Here is a 22,092-nt window from a genome sequence, read left to right as displayed (position 1 = left end):
AGGACCGGGCTATAGTGCGAATCATGTGACGTACAACTGCTATCTTGCTCAATTTGAACCCAAGAAAGTAGAGGAAGCCTTAAAAGATTAGAATTGGATAGAGTCCATGCACCAAGAGTTACATCAATTTGTTAGAAATGATGTATGGGAGTTGGTCCCAAGCCTAAGGATACACATGTAATAGGCACCAAGTGGACCTTCAAGAACAAGATTGACGAAGATGGTGAAGTTGTTCGAAACAAGTCTAGATTGGTGGCTCAAGGATATACTCAAGTTGAAGGCATAGATTTTGATGAGTCCTTCGCCTCGGTAGCAAGACTGGAGTCAATCCAAATTCTTCTCTCCATTGTGTGTATTATGAACTTCAAGCTATACCAAATGGATGTGAAGAGTGCCTTCTTGAACGGTTTTCTAAATGAATAAGTATTTGTTGAGTAACCAAAGGGGTTTCAAGACTCACATTTTCCGGATCATGTGCTAAGGTTGAAAAAAGCATTATATAAGCTGAAGTAAGCATCAAGAGCTTGGTACGATCGCCTCACCACATACCAATTGGATCATGGTTTCAAAAGAGGACAAGTCGACCGAACACTGTTTGTTAAAAGAGATGAGGAATCTCTCCTTGTTGCTCAAGTATATGTGGATGATATTGTTTTTGGATCCATAATCAATCACCTAGCTCATGAATTTTCGGAGGAAATGAAAAGGGAATTTGAGATGAGTATGGTGGGAGAGTTAAACTATTTCTTAGGGCTACAAGTGAAACAACGGAAAGATGGGATATTCATTTCTCAAGAGAAGTATGCCAAAAATATTGTCAAAAGATTTGGTCTAGACTCTAAGAAACATACTTCCACTCCCATGAGTTCCTTGGAAAAATTGAGTCTTGACGTAGCAGGTGCGGATGTAGACCCAACACTATATCGAAGCATGATTGGCAGTCTTCTCTATCTCACTACAAGTAGACTGGACATCGCGTTTAGTGTGGGGGTATGTGCACGATTTCAGGCAGCTCCGAAAGAGTCCCAATTGACCACAATCAAGCGAATCATTCGCTACATTAATGACATATCTGATTATGGAATTTGGTATTTAAAGGACTCAAATGAGTGCTTGGCTGAATATTCAGATGTTGACTGGGCCAGGTGCATTGATGATAGGAAAAGCACTTCAGGTGGTTGTTTCTATCTTGGAAATAACTTGCTCTCATGGATGAGCAAAAAGCAAAATTTAGTCTCTCTTTCAACGGTTGAAGCTGAATATATTGCAGCAGGGAGTTGTTGTGCACAACTATTATTGTTGTGCACAACTATTATGGATGAGGAAGCTCTTACATGACTATGGAATTACTCAAGACACTATGTGTGTGTTCTGTGATAACACAAGTGCCATAAATTTGTCAAAAAATCCAGTCAACATTCGAAATCAAAGCAGATATGATCGCTTGTGTTGTGTATATCACATGTGAGTTTGGCCTAGTACTTTCGTACTAATGGCGTAGTGCATTTACGAGCTCAGCTTGTTATGTATGCACATATATTCTTGTGGGAAAAACCTTGAAAACTATGGGTGACTATTGTAAATAGATCTTCAAGCTTGTCATAAATGATTGGTCAATAGTCTTGATAGTCTTGATACTTGCATAAACTTATGCCTATATATCTTCCCACCTTTATTTATTTATTTATTTATTGCAATAGAGCTCACCAAATGTAAATCTCAAAATGAAAGAGAGATTACGAGCTGCAAAAACTTGTCGCACATACTAGTATTTGATTAAGAAAAAGGGAAAGTGACTCTTGTATTGAAATGTATGGTGCTCAAAAAGCTTGAAATATAAAAAATTTCAAGCACCGATCTCAAAAAGAGATGTACTATCCAAAAAGGATAAAATGTTATGATTTATGCAAAAGCCAAATGAAAAGCTTCTAAGTTTTGAAATCATTTTTTTGTGGGAGGTCATATATGCTCATTTCTATAATTGAGATAGTCCACTTGACTGAGTACTAGTTGTGTATGACTTGTTTGAATTGATCATTGAAGCTTCACTCTAGTTTAAGAACTATTTCACATTTGATACTCACCCATAACACACAAGACTTTGATTCAATTAATGCTTATCTCATTTGTGTGATTTTACATGTTCAAATGTGATGTGTATGCTCAATCACTTGCCGATCAAACCCAAAAATATTTTTGAGTGTTTTATATGTTTTTGAAAGTGATTTTACACTTTCGTGCTTTTAGTTTTTGTTTCAAAATGAATTTTTGTGTTTCTCTCCAAAAATTGGTTCATAGGCTGTTTCGTGAAATGTGCTTAAGGGAAATTAAAAAGTCACATTTTCATACAGAAAGTCTCGCTACTGCCTCGCGAGTATTTCACGACTAAACTCTTCTCGCGAAATGTTTCTAGGCAAAAAATGGAAAATTTTCTATTTCATACCGAGGCTATCACGACTGTTTCGTGACTTTTTTGCGACTAAAAGCTTCTCACGAAAGCTTCAGCGTGTCTCGCGACTAATATTGACTGACTAACCCGCAAAAAACGCGTGTTTTTCAGTTTTTATGTAGTAGATGTGACAGTTTTTCAAACACTTAGTTTTTCCCTCGCATTGCCTCTCTCGAACCCCCTTCAACCCAAAATCTCTTTTCACTAAAACCCCATCATTTTCAAGCAAAAATCTCTGCAAAATCACTTCAAGGTATGTGTTTTTAACACTCTTTTCGTCTTTTATATTTAGATTATGTAGATTTTAGCTTAGGGTTTTGATATTTGGGGTTTTTCGAAAAAGGGGTTAGGGTTCTTATTTTTTGTGAATATTTTTTCAAAATTTTGATTGGGCTGAGTCCCATTTGCTGTGTTTGTATCTGTGTTGGCCCCATGAGGCATTTTGATAATGTATTGAGGCAGATTTCATCATGTTCATGCATTTTTCATAGGTGTTGTGTTCTATTGCATGTTTGGTGTTTGACAGAATGTCCTACTGACATTCTTGTGTTAGTTTGGACTCAAGTGAGTTCCTTTGCTTGAGTTTACTCCTGTTTTCCCATGTTTAACATGTTTTGGCCAATGATTGTGTGTTCTACACACTTTGCCCAAGTTGTGCCTCAATGCCATGCCAAGCACACACTAGGCATCCTCTAGGCACACCTCATGCACCTCCTGCTACACTCACTTGCATCAACACATGCACACACATGCATAGTCACTTAAATTCATGCATTGTGTTTATGTTTAAATGTTTTAACTCTTATTGTATGCTGTTTTAATTTTTTTTTTGCTCTGTTTTGAGATGGTTATACTCTGTTTTAAGTTGTTTTACTTCTGTCTTAGAACTAACTTGAATCTAATCAAGTTTTGTGTTCTGTTTTTGTGTTTGTGCAATTGTTTCTTTTCTGTGTAAATGTGCAGATGTCTCCTACCAAACATTCAGCTTCCAAGAAACCGACCTCAAAGCGTGCACGCATAGATTCTAACAACTTCAAGTCTATGGAGGTAGACTTGAAGTACAATGACTGCTACAAAAGAACAACCATTATCATGGAAAGGGTTGTGAAGTTAGACACCCTTGAGGACACTTGCATACTTGCAGTGGTCAGGGAACGAACATGGACAAAACTGCTGAATCCAGTTGGAGTAGTGTATTCGGAAATTATCAGAGTTTTTCTCCAATGCTAGTGTTGAAGGGGATAATATAAACTGTTGGGTAAGGCACAAAGAGTTTGTCATCACTAGGGACAGCATTCAGGAGTTCTTATGAGGATAGATTGGAATCTACTGAGGAGATGGTGAGGATACTTGGTGGTACTCCTAAGAAAACCTCCATGAACACAATCCCATTCAGTCCAGAGATGAGAACCCTTGCTCATGTGATGATCAACAATTTATACACAATCACCAACCTCACTACATTGTCCGCTCCAAGGACAATCTTCTTGTACGATCTCTTCACTCACAAAGAGATTGATATTTGTGGACACATCTTCCACATTTTGAAGAGGAGCATTGAGAAGCAAAATTCCAGAACAGTTATGCCTTTTCCCTCATTGATTATGGGCCTAATTGCGAAGAAAAGACTCAAACTCCCGAGTGGTCTCATAGTGGTTCAGAGGGACTATCCCATTGGTGCACACATAGTGACTAGGAGCATAGCTCACATCAAAGGCTCCAAAACAGGTGTGCATACAATACCACGGGATCGTGTTGAGGAGGAGGGAGGAGATATAGAGAAGGAGATTGATAGATTCACTTTTGTACCAGAGACTTTAGCATAGCCATCCTCTTCAGCACCTATACGAGGACCCGACAGACTTGATCGCCTTTTTGATAGAGTGGACTAGCTATATACTTTGTTAGACTCCCATGTGTAGCACACCGCGGACTAGTTTGCTTATGTCTAGGGTTAGATCACTGCCTTATCCTCTTAGATCGATGATTTGTTCGTCGACCATGATTTGGATTCAGAGTCTGACCAGTTCTAGCCCCTTGGCCATTCCGGTAAAAAAGGGGGAGAAAATTTTGAGGGGGAGCTTGCACAATTAGGGGGAGCATAGCTTAGGGCTTAAAAACATTGGTTCATTCAAGCAGTTTATCTTTGTCCATTTTAGTTTTTATAATTGTTGGTTTAATGTTAGTACTGTTTTAGCTTAAAGTTTCAGTACTTTGTTCTTTTAATTTCAATTTATATTCAGCAGTTGTGTTTATCTCAATGCTTTGTAGCATTTTTTTTTTGTGCTTTTAAGATATTGCTAATATGTCTTAAGTACCTCACACTTGTACCCTAGTAGGATCTTGTATCCTAAATGCATATACTTCGTGTATTTTGCATTAGTTGTGTGTTGGACATGCAATTAATCATTGTGGTTGGTCTTCACTGCATTACATGTCTGGATGAGCATTTACTAGTTAAATGTTCATTGTAGTCATTCTTTAATGACTGTTCTTGTATGATCAAGATATGCATACATGTTTTATAGTGTTTACAAACTTGATCGCATTTTACTTGCTTATGTATGTACCATGTATTCAACTTGTCATAAGCTTAATGAAAGTTTTGTTTGTGTGCAAGTGTTTTAGGTTACAAGTATATATGTGCAAGTGATTCATAGCTTCTAGATTAGGGGTTTTGTCACGGAATAGCCAAAGGGGGAGATTATAAAGTTGTAATTTACAACTATGTGTTTTATTGGCTTTAGTTCTATGCCAAATTTGATTGTAATTTTATTCAATCTTTTATACCCTGTATTTATAGTGGGATTTAATTGTAAGGGTTGTGTGATAGAGAGAAAGTGTGAAGACTCAAGCAATTGAAGACAGAAGAGTTTTCGCGGGTAGATTGTGACTAAGCATCTCGTAAAATGATGCATGTGCCTTGCACATGATTGGAATGTGAAGAGTCAGGACAGATGGAGACAGCTGTGTTTCGCAAGTAGCTCACAAGTAAGCCTTCCCGCGAGACACCCGCGAAACATTCTGTTTTGCCAGATTGTGCTATCTGATACACACTTTCTGTACCCACACTATATATACCCACATTACCCACAAAAGTTGAAAAGTGCTTTAGAGAGAAAACCCTAGCCACAAACCTTGAGAGTTAGAGATTGTTATATCCACATTTCTCTACACAATTGCTTGTGGGTTTTCCTTTACTCCTATCTCTCCATTTCCATACCATTGAGAGATTGATAGCCTAAACACTTACCACACCCTTTCAGAGTGTTTAGTGAGGTTTTGGTGCTGTTGGGAAGTATTGGAAGAAGCCAAGGATGCCAGATGCAACATGGAGCTTGTTATAGGATCCAGAGAGCTAGACAAGACACGGTTCCAAGAAGCCTTATTGGAGTAGGAGCTTGGAGGGCTTAGGTACATCGGGTAGATTAGGCTTGGAGGGTCTCTTGCTAACCCATGTATCCCAACTAATTGTCTAGTGGATCAATTACCGCTTGGAGGGCGGTGGAGAGGGTTTTTGCTGAGTTTTTCAGTTTCCTCTTCGATAACACATCGGCGTGTTATCTTGTATTTGCATTCTTCTTCCCTACTCTTTTACCCTTTTCCGCACTTTATATAAGTTAGAGTAAAATCAATCGAGTCGTAATCTTTAATTTGGGGGTCTAAACAGCTCTTGTGTTTTTTAACACATTATAACACAGTAGTAAAATGAAAGGTAAAAGAGTAGGGAATAAGAATGCAAACACAAGATAACACGCCGATGTGTTATCAAAGAGGAAACCACAGTACTCAGCGTAAAACCTCTCCGCGACCCTCCAAGTGGTAAGCGATCCACTAGACAATCAGTTGGGATACATGGGTTAGCAAGAGACCCTCTAAGCCTAATCTACCTGATGCACCTAAGCCCTCCAAGCTCCTACTCCAACAAGGCTTCTTGGAACCGTATCTTGTTTAGCTCTTTGGATCCCGCAATACGCTTGATTGCATTTGCTAAAGCTCGGCTTCTTCCAATGCTTCCCAGCAGCACCAAAACCGCACTGAACACTCTGAAAGGGTGTGGTAAGTGTTTGGGCTATCAACCTCTCAATAGTATGGAAATGGAGAGGTAGGAGTTAAGGAAAATCCACAAGTAATTGTGTAGAGAATTATGGCTATAACAATCTCTAACTCTCAAGTTTGGTGGCTAAGGTTTTCTCTTAGAAGCATTCCTCAACATCTGTGGGTAATGTGGGTATATATAGTGTGGGTACAGATAATGTGTATCAGAAATGACAATCTGGCAAAATAGAATGTTTCGCAGGTGTCTCGTGGGTAAGGCCTTCCCGCGAGATACTCACGAAAACCAGTTGTCTCCATCCTCTTCTAACTCTTCGCATTCTAGTCATGTGGAAGGCACATGCTTCACTTTGCAGGAAGCTTACTCGCGAGATACTCGCGAAAACACTTTAGTCTTCAATTTGCCTTGAGTCTTCACACACTCTCTCTCTCTCACATGCAACCCTTAAAATGAAATCCCACAAATAATATAGGGTACAATAGATTGAATATAATTACAATCAAATTTGGCACGGAATAAAAGCCAACAAAAACATAGTTGTAAATTACAACTTTACAATCTCCCCCTTTGGCTATTCTGTGACAAAACCCCTAAAATAGACTCTAGACTTAAACGTGAGTTTGGGAACAGTGGAAAAACTCACTCACACCTAATCTAGAAGTTGTGAAGCACTTGCATGTATATACCTATAACCTGAAACACTCGCACACAAACAAAACTTTCATTAAGTTTATGACAAGTTGAATACATGGTAGGTATATGAGCAAGTAAAGTGCGATCAAACAAGGTCAGTCATTAAAAATGACTACAATGAACATTTAGCTAGTAAATGCTCATCCGGACATGCAAAGCAATAAAGACCAATCACAATGATCAATTGCATGTTCAACACTCAACCAATGCAAAATACATGAGGTATTCGCATCTAGGATACAAAATCCTACTAGGGTACAAGAGTGAGGTACTTAAGACATATTAGCAATATCTTAAAAGTACAAAAATTGCTACAAAGCAATGAAGTAAATACATGTATTGAATAATATAAATTCAAAGTACTTAAGCTTTAAAGAAAAGTAATAAAACAACTATCCAAGAGTTATAAAAACTAAAACAGTTTAAACTAAACAGAAATAATGCTAAACTACCTGAAATGAACCAAAATCTATGGTCTAAGCTATGCTCCCCCTCAATTGTGCAAGCTTCCCCTTAAAAATTTCTCCTCTTTTTTGACTGGAATGGCCAAAGAGGCTAGAATTGGTTGGACTCTGAATCGGATCCTTGGGCCATCGACATGTCATCAATTTGTGAGGATAATGTGGTAATCTGACCCTGGATGTATGCAAACTGGTCCGCAGTGTGCTGCACATGGGAGTCTAGCATAGTATACATCTGCTCTACTCTAGCAAGGAGGCAATCAAGTCTATCGGGTCCCTGTATTGGTGCTGAAGATGATGGCTAAGCAGAACTCTATGGAGCAGTGGTGAATCTCCCAATCTCCTCCTCTGTATCTCCTACCTCTTCCTCAACACAATCCTTCGGTATTGGAGACACACCAGTTTTGGATTCTTTAATGTAAGCTGTGCTACGAGTCACCATGTGTGCTCCAATAGGGTAATCTCTATGTACCACGGTGAGACCACTCGGAAGTTTGAGCCTCACTTTTGCAATGAGGCCCATAATGAGAGAGGAGAATGGCATGACTGTTCTGGAGTTCCGCTTCTCAATGCTCTTGGTCAAGAGTTGGAAGATGTGTCCACAAATGTCGATCTCCTTATGAGTGAAGAGATCGTACAAGAAGATTGTCCTTAGAGCGGACAATGTCGTCAAGTTGGTGATCGGATACAAGTTTTGGATCATCACATAAGCAAGAGCCCTCATCTCCGGATTGAATGGAATTGTGTTCATGGACTTCTTGTTTGGTGTACCACTAAGAAGCCTTACCATTCCTCAATGGATTCCAAACGATCATCGTATTGCACGGTAATTGACTGAGAAGGAGGATGAACTTCAAGGAAATCTTGGATTGATTCTCTTGTAATCACAAATTCCTTGTGTCTCACCTAGCAGTTAATATGGTCTCTGTCCACACTAGTATTGGAAAAGAACTCTTTAATGATTTCCGAGTACACCTTTCCGCTCGGAGTTGACAGCTTCATCCATGTCCTCTCCGTGAACACATCAGAAATGAAAGTGTCTTCAAGGGTATCCAATTTGACAACCCTTTCCATAATTATCGTGGCTCACCTGTAGCAGTCATTATAGGCCATGTCTGCTTCAACAGACTTGAAGTTGTCAGAATTCGTGCGAGCACGCTTGTTGGATTTCTTGGATGCTAAATGCTTGGTGGGAGACATTTGCACATGTATACAGAGAACAGAGAAAGGAAATGGTGCACAAACACAAAAATAGAGCACAAACTTGATTAGATTCAAGTTAGTCCAAAGCAAAAGTAAAAATACTCAAAACAGAATATAAACAATGTTAAAACATCATGCTATAAGTGCTAAGACATGTAAACCTTAGCAAAATGCAAGAAATAAGCAACTGTGCATGTGTGTGCATGAGGTGATGCATAGTGTGTGCCTAGGTGGTGCATGGCATGGCCTTGTGAGGCACAAATTGGGCAAAGTATGTAAAACATAGACCCAATGATCAAAACATGGCAAGCAAGTTTAATCAAGGGTAAACCCAGGAATTGGAACTCAAAGGATTCCAAAACCACTAAAAAATGTCAATTGAACATTTTGACAAACACTTGGCATGCAACACTACATTACATGAATGGGCAATGCATGAACACATAGAAAAATGCCTCAATACAAGTTCAAAATGCCACAAGGGTCCAACACAGATACACACAGGTGAAATGGGACACAACCCAATCAAAATTTTGAAAAACTTTTGCTTAAAAATCATGAACCTAGCCCCTTTTTCGAAAATCCCCAATTTTAAAACCCTAAGTTAATTTTTGCATAATCTAAGACAAAAATGAAAAGAATGTTTAAGAAAACATACCTTGAAGTTGATTTTGCAAAAAATAAGCTTGAAAATGATGGGGTTTTGAGAGAAAATCAGTTTTGGGTTGAGAGAGGTTTGAGTGAGGCAGTGAGAGGGAAATAGAGAGTTTTTAAAAACTATCACATCAGCCTTATAAAACTAAAAACACGCATTTTTCGCGGGTTAGATAGTTGCGAAATTAGTCGTGAAAAACACTACTGAAGCACAGGAGCTTTTGCGAGAAGTTTTTAGTAGCGAAATAGTCGCGAGACAGTTGCGATAGCCTCTGTATGAAACTTGTGTTTTTCCAGTTTTTGCCTAAAAATCATTTCATGGGAAGTTCTTGGTCATGAAATAGTTGTGAGACAGTAGCAATACTTTTTGTATGAAAATGAGATTTTTAGATTTCCCTTAAACTCTTTTCGCTAGAAGCTCTTAGTCGTGAGCTTCTCGCGAAAATGTCTTTGAACAAGTTTTTGAAGAACAACACAAAAATGCATTTTGAACAAAAACTTAAAGTACAAAAGTATAAAATCACTTTGAAAAACATATAAAATACTCAAAAATCTTTTTGTGTTTGATCGGCAAGCAATTGAGCATACACATCACATTTGAACATGTACAATCACACAAATGAGATAAGCATTAATTGAACTAAGTCTTGTGTGTTGTGGGTGAGTATCAAATGTGGAATAGTCCTTAGACCAGAGTGAAGCTTTAATGATCAATTCAATCAAGTCATACACAATTGGTACTAAGTCAAGTGGACTATATCAATTATAAAAATGAGCATATATGACCTCCTACAAGAAAATGATTACAAATCATAGAAGCTTTTTATTTGACTTTTGCACAAATCATAACATTTGATCATTTGTAGAACAGTACATCTCATTTTGAGATCGGTGCTTGAAATTTTTGATATTTCAATATTGAGAATGAGCCTTTGGCTTTTTGAGCACCATACTAGTATGTGCGACGGCTTTTGCAGCTCATGATCTCTTTTCATTTTGAGATTTACATTTATTGAGCGTTTTAAGCAAAAATATAAAAATAAAGATGGGAAGAGATATAGGCACAAGTCTATGCAAGTATCAAGACCATCAAGACTATTGACCAATCATTCATGACAAGTTTGAAGATCTATTTACAACAATCACATATAGTTTTCAAGATTTCTCCCACTGTGATATATGTGCATACAAAACAAGTTAAGCTTGTAAATGCACTACACCATTAGTACGAAAGTACCAGGCCAAACTCACATGTGATATACAAAACACAAGCGATCAAACTTTTTGGAGATTTTTCAATTTTTTTGGGTTTTTTAATTTTTGAACACACTAAAAAACAGAACAAGTAAAGTAAAATCAACAAAACAACAAGTACAAAACAACAAGTACAAAACAAAACTTGTAAAAGAAACATGCTACAAAGTGGAAGCAATGACACAAGAGAATTATGTATGTCATGATGCATGAACCTATGATCCTAAACATCGGAAGTATTAATGCATGGGCATAGAGAGAGATCATGCATAAGTACCCTTCTTCACCCACTTTCTACAAGTATTTTGGGTGAGAGCCTTAGATGGCAGGGTACGACTAACATAACTTTCAAATCTCAGAGTGAAGATAACAAGGCATAGTGATATGTTCTTTAGCATTTCCATAACGTCTCCAATGAGATGTCCTTCACTATCTCCCTTAGCTTATGCTTTCCTTGGTATTCTCTTAGAACTTTCTTGGCCACGCATAGAGTCAGCCTTCTTGAGTGCATGAAGCATGAAACAATTCGACCTTGTGTGCCCTTGTACACCACAATGATGACACACATGCTTTACTTGGGGCCCCCTTTGATTTTTGGGTAATGACTTCCCTTTTTCCTTTGGTCTTGCACCAAAGGTTCTCTTTACTACAACAGGGGTCTTAATCTCAGGCTTTACTTCTTTGAGTTTCTCTTCATTCTTGTCTAAAACGAACCTTACTTCCTTCTTGGGTTCGCTGCTAGAACTTCCTTCTTCGGTATAGCCCAAATCGGTCTTATCATTTGAAGATTTTTGAGAGGACAGCACGTTGTCAAGTTTCTTGGCGGAGATGCACTCTACCTTGGCATTAGCTTGAATAATTTCAAATTCAAGAAACTTGATCTTAGAGTAAGCTCCAACCAACTCTTCCTTGAGTTCTTCTACTTCACACTTTGCTTCCTTTAGTTTCACAAGTATACACTTATGTTCTTCTTCAACCTTTTTCATCTTTTTCACAGCAAGGTTTGCAACTTTGGCATATTTGACATAATCTTCTAGTAGAGAATCATATATGCTTCTTGAAGGTTGTTCTCCCCTTAATTTTGGCACACGTCTTCATCTTCCGATTCTTCAATTTCCTCATCCTCAGAAAGATCACCAAGTTTATCAACCAAATTGCTCAAATCATTCTTAGAATCAACGGAGGCAATTGTCATGAATGCTCTGTAGTTTCCTTCACTGTTACATTCTCCTTACTGTCTGAATTTGAGCTGTCAAAATCACTAAAGGTAGTTGCAAACACTTTACCCTTTCTTCTCAAATAGTTGAGACACTCCTTCTTGAGATGTCCATGGCCATTACATTCGTAACACACAATTCCTTGAGGGGATTGAAACTCCTTTCCATTTTACTTCTTGAACTCCTTCCTATCACCTTTGGAGGATGAAAACTTTCCTTTGTTGAATGGCTTCCCACTGTTTTTCATCTTCAGAAATTTTTGAAAGTTCTTTGCAAGGAATGCTAACTCCTTCTCCACATCATCTTCTTTGGAGGAGTCATCCATTCTCTTGGTGTTGGTTCTAAGAGCAAGAGATTTGCTTGTCTTGTGAGAAGGCGTCCCAACTCATATGTTTGGAGAGATCCAATGAGTTCTTGGATTTTGATCTCATCCAAATCTTTCCTTTCCTCTATAGATGTGACTTTTGCTCGGAAGCTCTCCGGTAATGACCTTAAAATTTTTCTCACCACATTAGCATCCTCAATCTTCTCTCCTCTACAATTTCATTGAGCTTCACATAGAATGAATCAAAAGATTCATCGTCACCCATCTTAAGCTCTTCAAATCTGGTGGTAAGCATTTAGAGATGTGTCCTTAACTTTCTTGGTACCCTCATAGCTAGTCTCAAGAATCGTCCAAGCTTCCTTGGCTATCTCCACATGCAATACCTTGTGAAATTCATCAGTAGACACACCACAAAATATAGCGTTAATAGCTTTATTGTTTGCACTAGCCAAAGCAAGAGCTGCCTTGTCCCATTAGGACTTGGGTGTCATGGGTTTGACATACCCATTCTCGACAGAATCCCATACTGACTCATCTATAGCACATAGGAATGCCCACATACGGACTTTCCAAAATGCATTGTTGCTCCCATCAAAAAATGGTGGAGCATTGAGTGATTGTGATCAGTTTATCATAAAGGGGTCTAGGATCACACTCAAGTAATAAAACCACAGCGAGTGTACCTACTCTGATACCAATTGAAAGCTTGAAAATGTGTTAAAAAACACAAAAGCTGTTTAGACCCCCAAATTAAGGATTACGACTCGATTGATTTTACTCTAACTTATATAAAGTGCGGAAAAGAGTAAATTCGAGCGGATAAACAAACAAGCTACTCTAATCCATAATCATTATAACGTAACAGTAAAATGAAAGGTAAAAGAGTAGGGAAGAAGAATGCAAACACAAGATAACACGTCGATGTGTTATCGAAGAGGAAACTGAAGTACTCGACGTAAAACCTCTTTGCCGCCCTCCAAGTGGTAATCGATCCACTAGACAATCAGTTGGGATACATGGGTTAGTAAAAGACCCTCCAAGCCTAATCTACCCGATGCACCTAAGCCCTCCAAGCTCCAACCCCAACAAGGCTTCTTGAAACCGTGTCTTGTCTAGCTATTCTGATCCCACAATACGCCTGATTGCATCCACCGAAGCCTGGCTTCTTCCAATGCTTCCCAGCAGCACCAAAACCTCACTGAACACTCTGAAAGGGTGTGGTAAGTGTTTGGGCTATTAACCTCTCAATGGTATAGAAATGGAGAGGTAGGAGTTGAGAAAAATCCACAAGTAATTGTGTAGAGAATTGTGAGTATAACAATCTTTAACTCTCAAGTTTTGTGGCTAGGGTTTTCTCTCAGAAGCACCCCTTAACATTTGTGGGTATATATAGTGTGGGTATAGATAGTGTGTATCAGAAATGACAATCTGGTAAAATAGAACGTTTTGCGGGTGTCTCGTAGGAAGGCCTTACCCGTGAGATACTTGCGAAAACCAGTTGTTTCTCTCTTGTCCTAACTCTTCGTATTTCAGTCATGTGCAGGGCACATGCTTCACTTCACGGGAAGCTTACTCGCGAGATACCCACGAAAGCACTTCAATCTTCAATTTCCCTTGAGTCTTCACAGTCTCTCTCTCACGCAAAACCCTTACAATGAAATCCCACAAATAATACAGGGTACAAAAGATTGAATATAATTACAATCAAATTTGGCAAGGAATAAAAGCCAAGAAAAACATAGTTGTAAATTACAACTTTACAATCACAAACACGAGCCACAAAGCTCACTTGCTTAGTTGTGCATAGACATGCTCATCTAAGCTATAAAAGATACAAAGTTTAGAAAACTTTGTTTCAATGGCCATCCAAGGTACACAAGTACCAATGTACACAAACACACACTGTTTTTGTGTTTTTTCTGATTTTTCAATTTTTTTTAATTTTTAAAAACAAAATAAAGTAAAACTGAAAATAAACAAACAAAAACATGTTAAACAAGGCAAAGTATAAAACTAGACTGACTCAAAACTAGACTGACTCAAAACATGAAAGCAAAACACGCAAGTAATGCAAAAACAAAAACAAGAAAGGGAGAGAGAGAAAAAGTGACTAAATCACTTGAAGCTTTTTTCCTTCCACACCTTGGAAGAACTTTTCCATTTAGTAAACCCTTGATCTAGTGGTAAGGGGGAAGAATTGAAACTGTTCAAGTTCGAAAGGAACATGAGGGCTTTGAGAAGATCTCCAAGAGGAGCAAGAGAGGATGAAAACTGATTCTGGTTTCTCAATAAGATCATACTGATGCTCTATTGAGTGGCTAACCACTTATAGCAATTAGGTCAAGTATGTCTAGCTGCTCCACAGTGATGACAGAGATGCTCCTTCTTCAGTTTAGGCTTTTGAGTGTTTTCCTTCTTAACCCTAGGATTTTTAGTCTCTTTCTTATTAAGCTTATAGGGTGCTCCTAAGATAGATTTACCCTTATCTATGTTCTCACTAGCTACAACATTTTTCACATTATTGTTCTTAGATTCAACATTATTAGTAGGAGAAACAAAAACAGTAGCACTGGTAGAAGCAATACAAGGAGAAGAGGAACCATACCCTAAACTGGTTCGATCAGAAGCAGATTTATGAAGACTAAGCATCTCATCAAGCTTTACACTTGAAGTCCTTTCCAACTGAGCTCTGACTTGGAACAGCTCTGCCTTAAGTTTCTTGGTCTTCTTAGCCAAGAAGTTGTTCTCGAACCACAGTGTTCCAATAGTCTGATTGGCTTTATCAAACTTTGTGGAAAGCTCTTCTCGATCTAGTTCCACATCACTCAGCTTCTTGGTGGCCAGTCTATATAGTTTCTCATGCTTCTAAAAAACCTTATACAACTTTTCATAGGTTGTATGGATATCATCTTGATTGTCCATTTTCTCGAACTTAGAGTCCATCAAGTCCTCTTCATCATCCACATCTTCAACAATCCCTTCAATAGGATTTACAGTGGTAGTGAAGGCATTTAGGATTCCATCATCCTTATTGTCAGAATCATCTTTAGACTCGGTGTCGCTTAAGGTAGCAGTAAGTGCCTTGCTCTTCCCAATGGTCTTGAGATATGTAGGACACTCTTGTTTCATGTGACCGAAGCCTTGACACCCAAAGCATTTTGGTCTTGAGGGAATAGTGTACTAATCGCCATCCCTATCATCCTTCTTTCCTTTGTCCTGGTTCTTGAACTGAGATGAGTTGGACTACTTACGGTCTTTGTCAAATCCTTTAGCATTGGCATTCTTCATGAACTTTTTGGATTGCCAGGTGATATAGGATTTCATCTTAGAATCTTCATCATCTAAAGACTCATCAGTGTCACTGCTCTTAGCCTTCAATGCCATGATTTTGCCCTTACTAGATTTCCCAATTCTTATCAAACCCAACTCATAGGTCTGCAGATTTCCAACTAGCTCTATTAAAGGAATTTTGTCAATATCCTTCGATTCTTTAATCGTAGTGATCTTGGCATGAAATCTCTCCAGTAGAGATTTAAGCACCTTCCTAACAATTTTGGGTTTTGGAATGGTTTCCCCAAGATTAAAGGCTAAGTTCACTATGTCCTTGAGCTTGGCATAGAACTCATCAAAGGACTCATCCTCCTCCATCTTAATCTCTTCAAAGCTCATGGCAAGCCTCTGAAGTTTTGAATCTGAAAGTTCAAAAACGTGTATAACAACACTTTTGAACGTTTAGACCCCCAAAAACCAATTTAAACAACTCAGCAATATGTTAAACAACTAGTGTGCGGAAACTTAACATATGCTATAATAAGGAATTGATTAAACAACTATCTAAGCCACAACAAAATAAATCACAGCAGATAATGTAAAGGCAGAGATAGAGAGGAAGGAAGATGCAAACACAGCGATAACACCAGATATGTTATCGAAGAGGAAACCGAAGACCTCGGCGAAAAACCTCTCCGCCGCCCTCCAAGCGGTAATCAATCCACTAGAAAATACAGTTGGGATACAAGGACAGCAATAGACCCTCCAAGCCTAATCTACCCAATGCACCTAAGCCCTCCAAGCTTCTTGCTCCAACGAGGTTGCACCGAACCTTTTTCTTCTCTAGCTTTCCGGATTCCGCTACTTCACCGTAGCATCAACCAATGAATATTGGCTCCTTCCTAACTGCTTCCCAGAACTCCAAACGACTGTCTCACAGGGATGATAATGGTGAGAACCAGGTTTGGTATAAAGGCCTCTCAAGGATTTGACAATGGAGAGGAAGAGAGTGAGGGAATTTGATGAGACTCTAAGGTAGAGATTGTGGGTGAAACAATCTGGTTTTTCTTTAGGGTTTCTCTCTCAAAATTCTCTTTGGAAGCTCTCTTTCAATCGTGGGTTAAAAGGGTATTTATACTGAAGAGGAGTGGAATGCGAAACGTCAGGTTTTTCCAAAACAGGGGTGGCTCGCGGCTTGACCTCGCGGCTTGACTGAGTCGCGAGTTCCAGTCGCGAGTTAACCGTATGGCCAGTTGTCCTGTTTTGTCCTGTAGTGCTCCAGCTAGCATGACTGTTCATCTTCCAGCATGCTTGGCACGTGTGCATCTTCTGGCGGGTTGAAGCCGCGAGTCCCAGCCGCGACACTCTGTTTTCTTGCACACTCTTGAGCAATCTTCACACTATCTCACTCACTACCCTTACAACAATCCCACCTAAATACAGGGTTACTAAATGCTGAATTACAAGCAAATTTGGCACGGAATAAAGCCAATTAGATGGTTGAATAAATTCAACCTTACAATCTCCCCCTTTGGCTATTCCGTGACAAAACCCTAAAGCAGACTCTAGACTTAACGTGTGAGTTGGGAACAGTTGATCAAAACTCACTCACACCTAATTCTAGAAGCTGTGAAGCACTTGAATCATATGAACATAAACTCCTGAAACACAACAATACACCATGATCATTGTAAGCAGAAAATTATAAATGCATATGAAACAGGCAATATGTGATCAAGCAAAGATGGAGTTAATAAACAAACCATGGCTTGATCAACCAAGTGAACACCACTAGGTAGTGATCACAGTGTTCATTCACACTTGGAATGAACACAAGGACATACAAGTTAACAAGCACAAGGCAAGACACTTGTATGCACAACACTCAACCAATGCATAGCACACAAGGCATATGCATCTAGGAACAATCCTACAAGGGCACAAGAGTGACAGTACAACAATCACAATGCAGAACATTTAGATTAAAGTACTGTTTTCAACATAGCATAAAGGCTGCACTTAAGCATGGTACATACCACAAGGCCTACAAACTATGCATAAAACATAAACCCTGAAAGCTTACAGAAGCATATGGGTACAAACAAACAAATACCTGAATAACATCATCAAACATATATAAAAGTTTATCCAAGAGTATATGAAGAGAGTTAGAAACAGTTATACACCAAAACACAGTGTATCAAAACCAAAAGAACCATAAGTTTAAAAGATAAGACGAAAAACAAAACAAAAGTATGTGTGTGTGTGTACTCCCCCTATCGCTATGCACACTTCCCTTTGAACTTTTCTCCCCCTTACTGAATGCTCTCCCCCTTTTTGTCACGAATAGCTAAAGACTCTCGTCCAACTTTCGTTGAATCTCATCTAGCTGATTCTCCATAGTCTCGAGTCGCATTTGGACATGGTTGTTTGTGGAGTAGAGAAGTGCCACAAGCTCATCAATCCGTTTCTGAATATGCTCAAGAACACTGCCAACTCTGTCAGTAGGAGAAGCAGTTTGTGCTTGCGGAATACCAGCCGGTGAAGCTTCAGGAACATCACGAGATGCAGATGTGGTATGTGCAGGTGTCTCTGAGTCAGGGGCAAATGAAGGAACCGGAGAGATGTGAGCACTTCTTGGTGATTTGGAGGAGTGACTTCTGCTCGCTTGAAGAGTGAACAAAGAAATGGGACGTTGACGAGTCAACATTTTACCATCTGCAGGAGGAGTAATGCCAGCACTAAGGATGAGTTTCATGACGAGATTGCAAAATGGAATGATTCCTCGAGCTGTAGATCGACATGCGGTCTTCCTCAAGTTGTAGTAGATGTGAGCACAGATATCAATGGGGGCTCCGGTAATGAGATCACACAGAAATATAGCTCTCCCAAGATTGATGAATGTAGTGTTGGACAGTGGGTAGAGATTGGTGAACATGATCAATTTCAGTGTGGTCAACTCAGGTGCAAACTTTGCGGTGTTGATGGAAGTTCCTGCACTAGACACCTCATGATCGTGTCCTAGGATTTGTAGAATTTCCCCAACCTCTGGATTTCGTTCATCATAGGGAGTTAAATTCACATTCTGAGGTCTGGTGATGCTGAGAAGATCTGCGATGGAGTCTGGGGTAACACTAAACTCTGTTCCTCTGACCCAGAAAACGAGGACAGGTCCAAGATCAGATGCATTGGAGAAGCATTCTTTGACCAGCTCATCCATTGGATCATTAAAGTTTCCGAACAAGTTTGCCCAGTCTCGTTTCTCAAAGATTCGAGGGATGAATGTAGTCCCTAAGGTGTTGAACTCTACTACCCGCTCCACTATAGTTGTTGACTTGTCAAACACATTTGAGTAGGCGTGTGAGTTCAGGGGAACTCTGAATCTATCCTCATTGGGATCTTGAGATGCTTGAGATGATAGACGAGTTCTTTTAGCAACTGGGGATGCTGATTCGTCAACAACAATGTCTTTACCCCTGGAAGATCGACGAGACATCTGCAAGAGAACAGACCAACAGAAAAGAACCAAGCAACAATACCCCACAAAAGATTGTCAACAAGATTCAGTAAGACCAATATTTCAATGTAGAAACCCAGACTGAAAAAAAATACAGACCCAACCAAACCTTCCAACAATACACAGAAACACAAACTAATCCGTGCATCAAACTTGGTAAAAGTGCACCAAGAAGAAGAAATACATCACAACTGTCAATGAGACATGTTAACATGACCATGATATGCAATAGGAAACAGCATTTGAATCATTTTGAACAGAAAACATAAAACACTCCATCAGAGACATGAGCATGGGGAAAATATTTCAATCATGAAGAAACCAAACATCCACACATCAATATTCAGGCAAGCGTAATGAGTAAGTCACATAAACACCAAACCCATTTCAGAAAAGATTCTCAGATTCAATAATCAGCAAAAAATCAGAACAATGAAAAAACACATTGACTGCTCAGCATGAAAACAGGTTAGAACAATATCAAAACAGGATACTCCATACCCATTACACAAAGAGATAAGAATAACGAACACAATACCAGTCCAAACAGAACAGAAATATGCAGGAAAAAGAAACTAAGATTGAGAAAGCAAAACCCATACCTTTTCTTGATGATTTGGAGAAGAAATGAAGCACCAAAAAGGGTTTGAAAAATGGATTCACGAAGAGTTTTGGGAGAAAACAGCAGTTTTAAGAGAAGATGAACAGTTACAAAAGTTCGAGGGAAAACTGAAAGAGGTTTAAAAACTGCTCCTGTTTCTGCAAAACACGCGATTTTCGCGACTGGTTCAAGTCGCCACACAGTCGCTAGCTCAAGCCGCCAAAACACTCAAGAGGAAAATTTTGAAAAATTTTTCTAAGTGTTTTTCGCGACTGGAAGGTCTACCCGCGAGTGAGTCGCGAGCTGAGCCGCGAAAATCTCTGAGTGAATCTCGCGACTGGACCTTCCACTCGCGAACAAGTCGCCAAAACTGACCAGCGAAGATGCGGCTGAGGCTCGCGACTTGACATACCCGCGACTGAGCCGCCAAAACAGGGCAAAACTGTATTTTTGAAATTTTCAGATTTTTCCAGCAAAACACTTTCCAAAAAACACCTAAAACACTCAAAAATCTTTTTGTGCTTGAATTAACAAAGATTGAGCATGTGAAAACACATTTTATCAAGTACAATCACACAAATGAATATGGCATTTATCAAACATAAACTTGTGTGTTGTGTGTGGATATCAACAATGAAATAGTCCTTTGTCTAATGTGAAGCTTCAATGATCAATTCAACCAAGGCATACACAATTAGCACTAGATCATGTGACCAATCTCAATTATAGAAATATGAATATATGACTTCCCACACAACTTGATAACATAACTAGGAGCCTTTCATTTGACTCCACTTTCAGCCATAACAATTGATCTTTTGAGGCAATCATCTCTCATTGTGAGAGGGATAGACAACACTTTTCTTTGAAGAACAGGCCTTTGGCCTTTTTGAAAGAAATTTCACTTTTGATATAAGGTCGCTTACCCTTTTTCCTAGTCAAATACTAGAATGTGCGACAGGCTTTTGCAGCTCAATATCTCTTTTCATTTGGAGATTTACATTTAGTGAGCTCTTTTTAGCAAAACAAAAAATAAAAAATGGGAAGAGATATAGACACAAGACTATGCATGTTTCAAGATCAACATAACCATTCACTAATCATTCATGACAAGTTTGAAGATCTATTTACAACAATCACATAGATTTCAAGATTTTTCCCATAGTGATATGAGTGCATGAAGACAAGCAATGCTCGACAATGCACAAAGCCATTAGCACAAAGGTACACGGCAAAACGAGTTTTAAGACAAAACTCAACAAAGTCAAACAAGCCTTTATGATTTTCAAATTTTTATGTAATTTTTGGATTTTTGACTCAAGAAACAAAAAGATTGATAAAACACAATTAAGAAATATTCACAAACAAACAACCAAAAACAAAAACAACACGCATACCAAACAAACATAGTCACAAAGCATAGGAAGTATTAATGCATGGACATGTTGTAATGCTTATGCATGAGTACCCTTTTTCACCCACACGTCACTTGCGTTTGGGGTGATTTCCTTAAAGGATTGGGTACGGGAGTTAGGACTTTCAAACCTTCGTGAGAAGCTTTCCAAGCAGTTGGTGAATGCACCAATCATCTTCATCACGTCCATCATTCCGGGATCTCCATTTTGCTCTCTAGGTTGATCCCCTGCCCACGTTCTCCTATCAATTCTTGGTCCTCCTGACCTTTGAGGAGTAGCACTGTTCTTTGCTCTCAGCTTTTGGCAATTTGGTCGAGTGTGCCCTTGAAGTCCGCAGTAATGGCACACATACATTCCTCTAGGACCTCTTTGTGGTCGAGGACGTGACTTGGCACGAGACTCAGACCTGCCCACATACTGATTATGATGATTCAGCATCCGTTGGTCCACCACATCCTTCTTCTCCTCCACCTTGAGCTTCACACCAGTAGAGTCAGCTACAACTGGATCTTTGGCTTTGACAAACTTCACTTCTTTGGTGACAGTTCCAGTTGAACTACTTCCTCCGCTATATCCCAGTCCGGATTTGTCTGAACAGCTTTTCTGAGATGATATAACATCATCTAACTTCTTGGTGGTGACCCTCTCTATTTTTGCATTTGCTTGAACCACCTCACTTTCAAGAAATCTCACTTTAGTGTAAGCTTCGGACAGCTCACCGTTCAGAGTTTCAATCTCGCATTTGGCCTCCCTATACCGGATTAGGAGACTTTTGTAGTCCTCCTCGGCCTTCTTCATCTTTCTCACAGCAGCCTTGGCCACCCTTGTGTATTCACCAGATTTCTCCAAGAGTGAGTTGTAATTTTCTTGAAGAGTAGCTGTGCTTTCTTCTTCTTCAGCTTCTGATTCTTCAACAATTCCTAGTGAGTCATTCTCACTATGTTCTCCAAGGTCTTGAACAAGCAAATTCAATTCA

General features: G+C 39.2%; 1 protein-coding gene across 1 annotated transcript; it reads left to right on the top strand.

Annotated features, from left to right (window-relative positions):
- The first annotated feature begins 699 nt into the window (after positions 1–699).
- On the top strand, positions 700–3,679 carry LOC126704683 (uncharacterized mitochondrial protein AtMg00810-like). Its single transcript, XM_050403711.1, has 2 exons — positions 700–1,248; positions 3,413–3,679. The coding sequence occupies exons 1-2, from the start codon at positions 700–702 to the stop codon at positions 3,677–3,679; spliced, it is 816 nt and encodes a 271-aa protein (XP_050259668.1).
- The last annotated feature ends 18,413 nt before the right edge of the window (positions 3,680–22,092 follow it).

This window comes from Quercus robur, chromosome 11, assembly GCF_932294415.1.
Source record: "Quercus robur chromosome 11, dhQueRobu3.1, whole genome shotgun sequence".
Taxonomy (NCBI): domain Eukaryota; kingdom Viridiplantae; phylum Streptophyta; class Magnoliopsida; order Fagales; family Fagaceae; genus Quercus; species Quercus robur.
The sequence above is the reverse complement of the archived record's forward strand: the minus strand, read 5'-3'. Positions and strand labels throughout refer to the sequence as shown.

What these genes read in the sequence shown, in the direction of transcription:
- LOC126704683 (XM_050403711.1), top strand. Translation starts at nt 700, where the DNA reads ATGAAAAGGGAATTTGAGATGAGTATGGTGGGAGAGTTAAACTATTTC. An exon ending in ATTTAGTCTCTCTTTCAACG is followed by an intron (nt 1,249 to 3,412) that starts GTTGAAGCTGAA and finishes GTAAATGTGCAG; the next exon opens with ATGTCTCCTACCAAACATTC.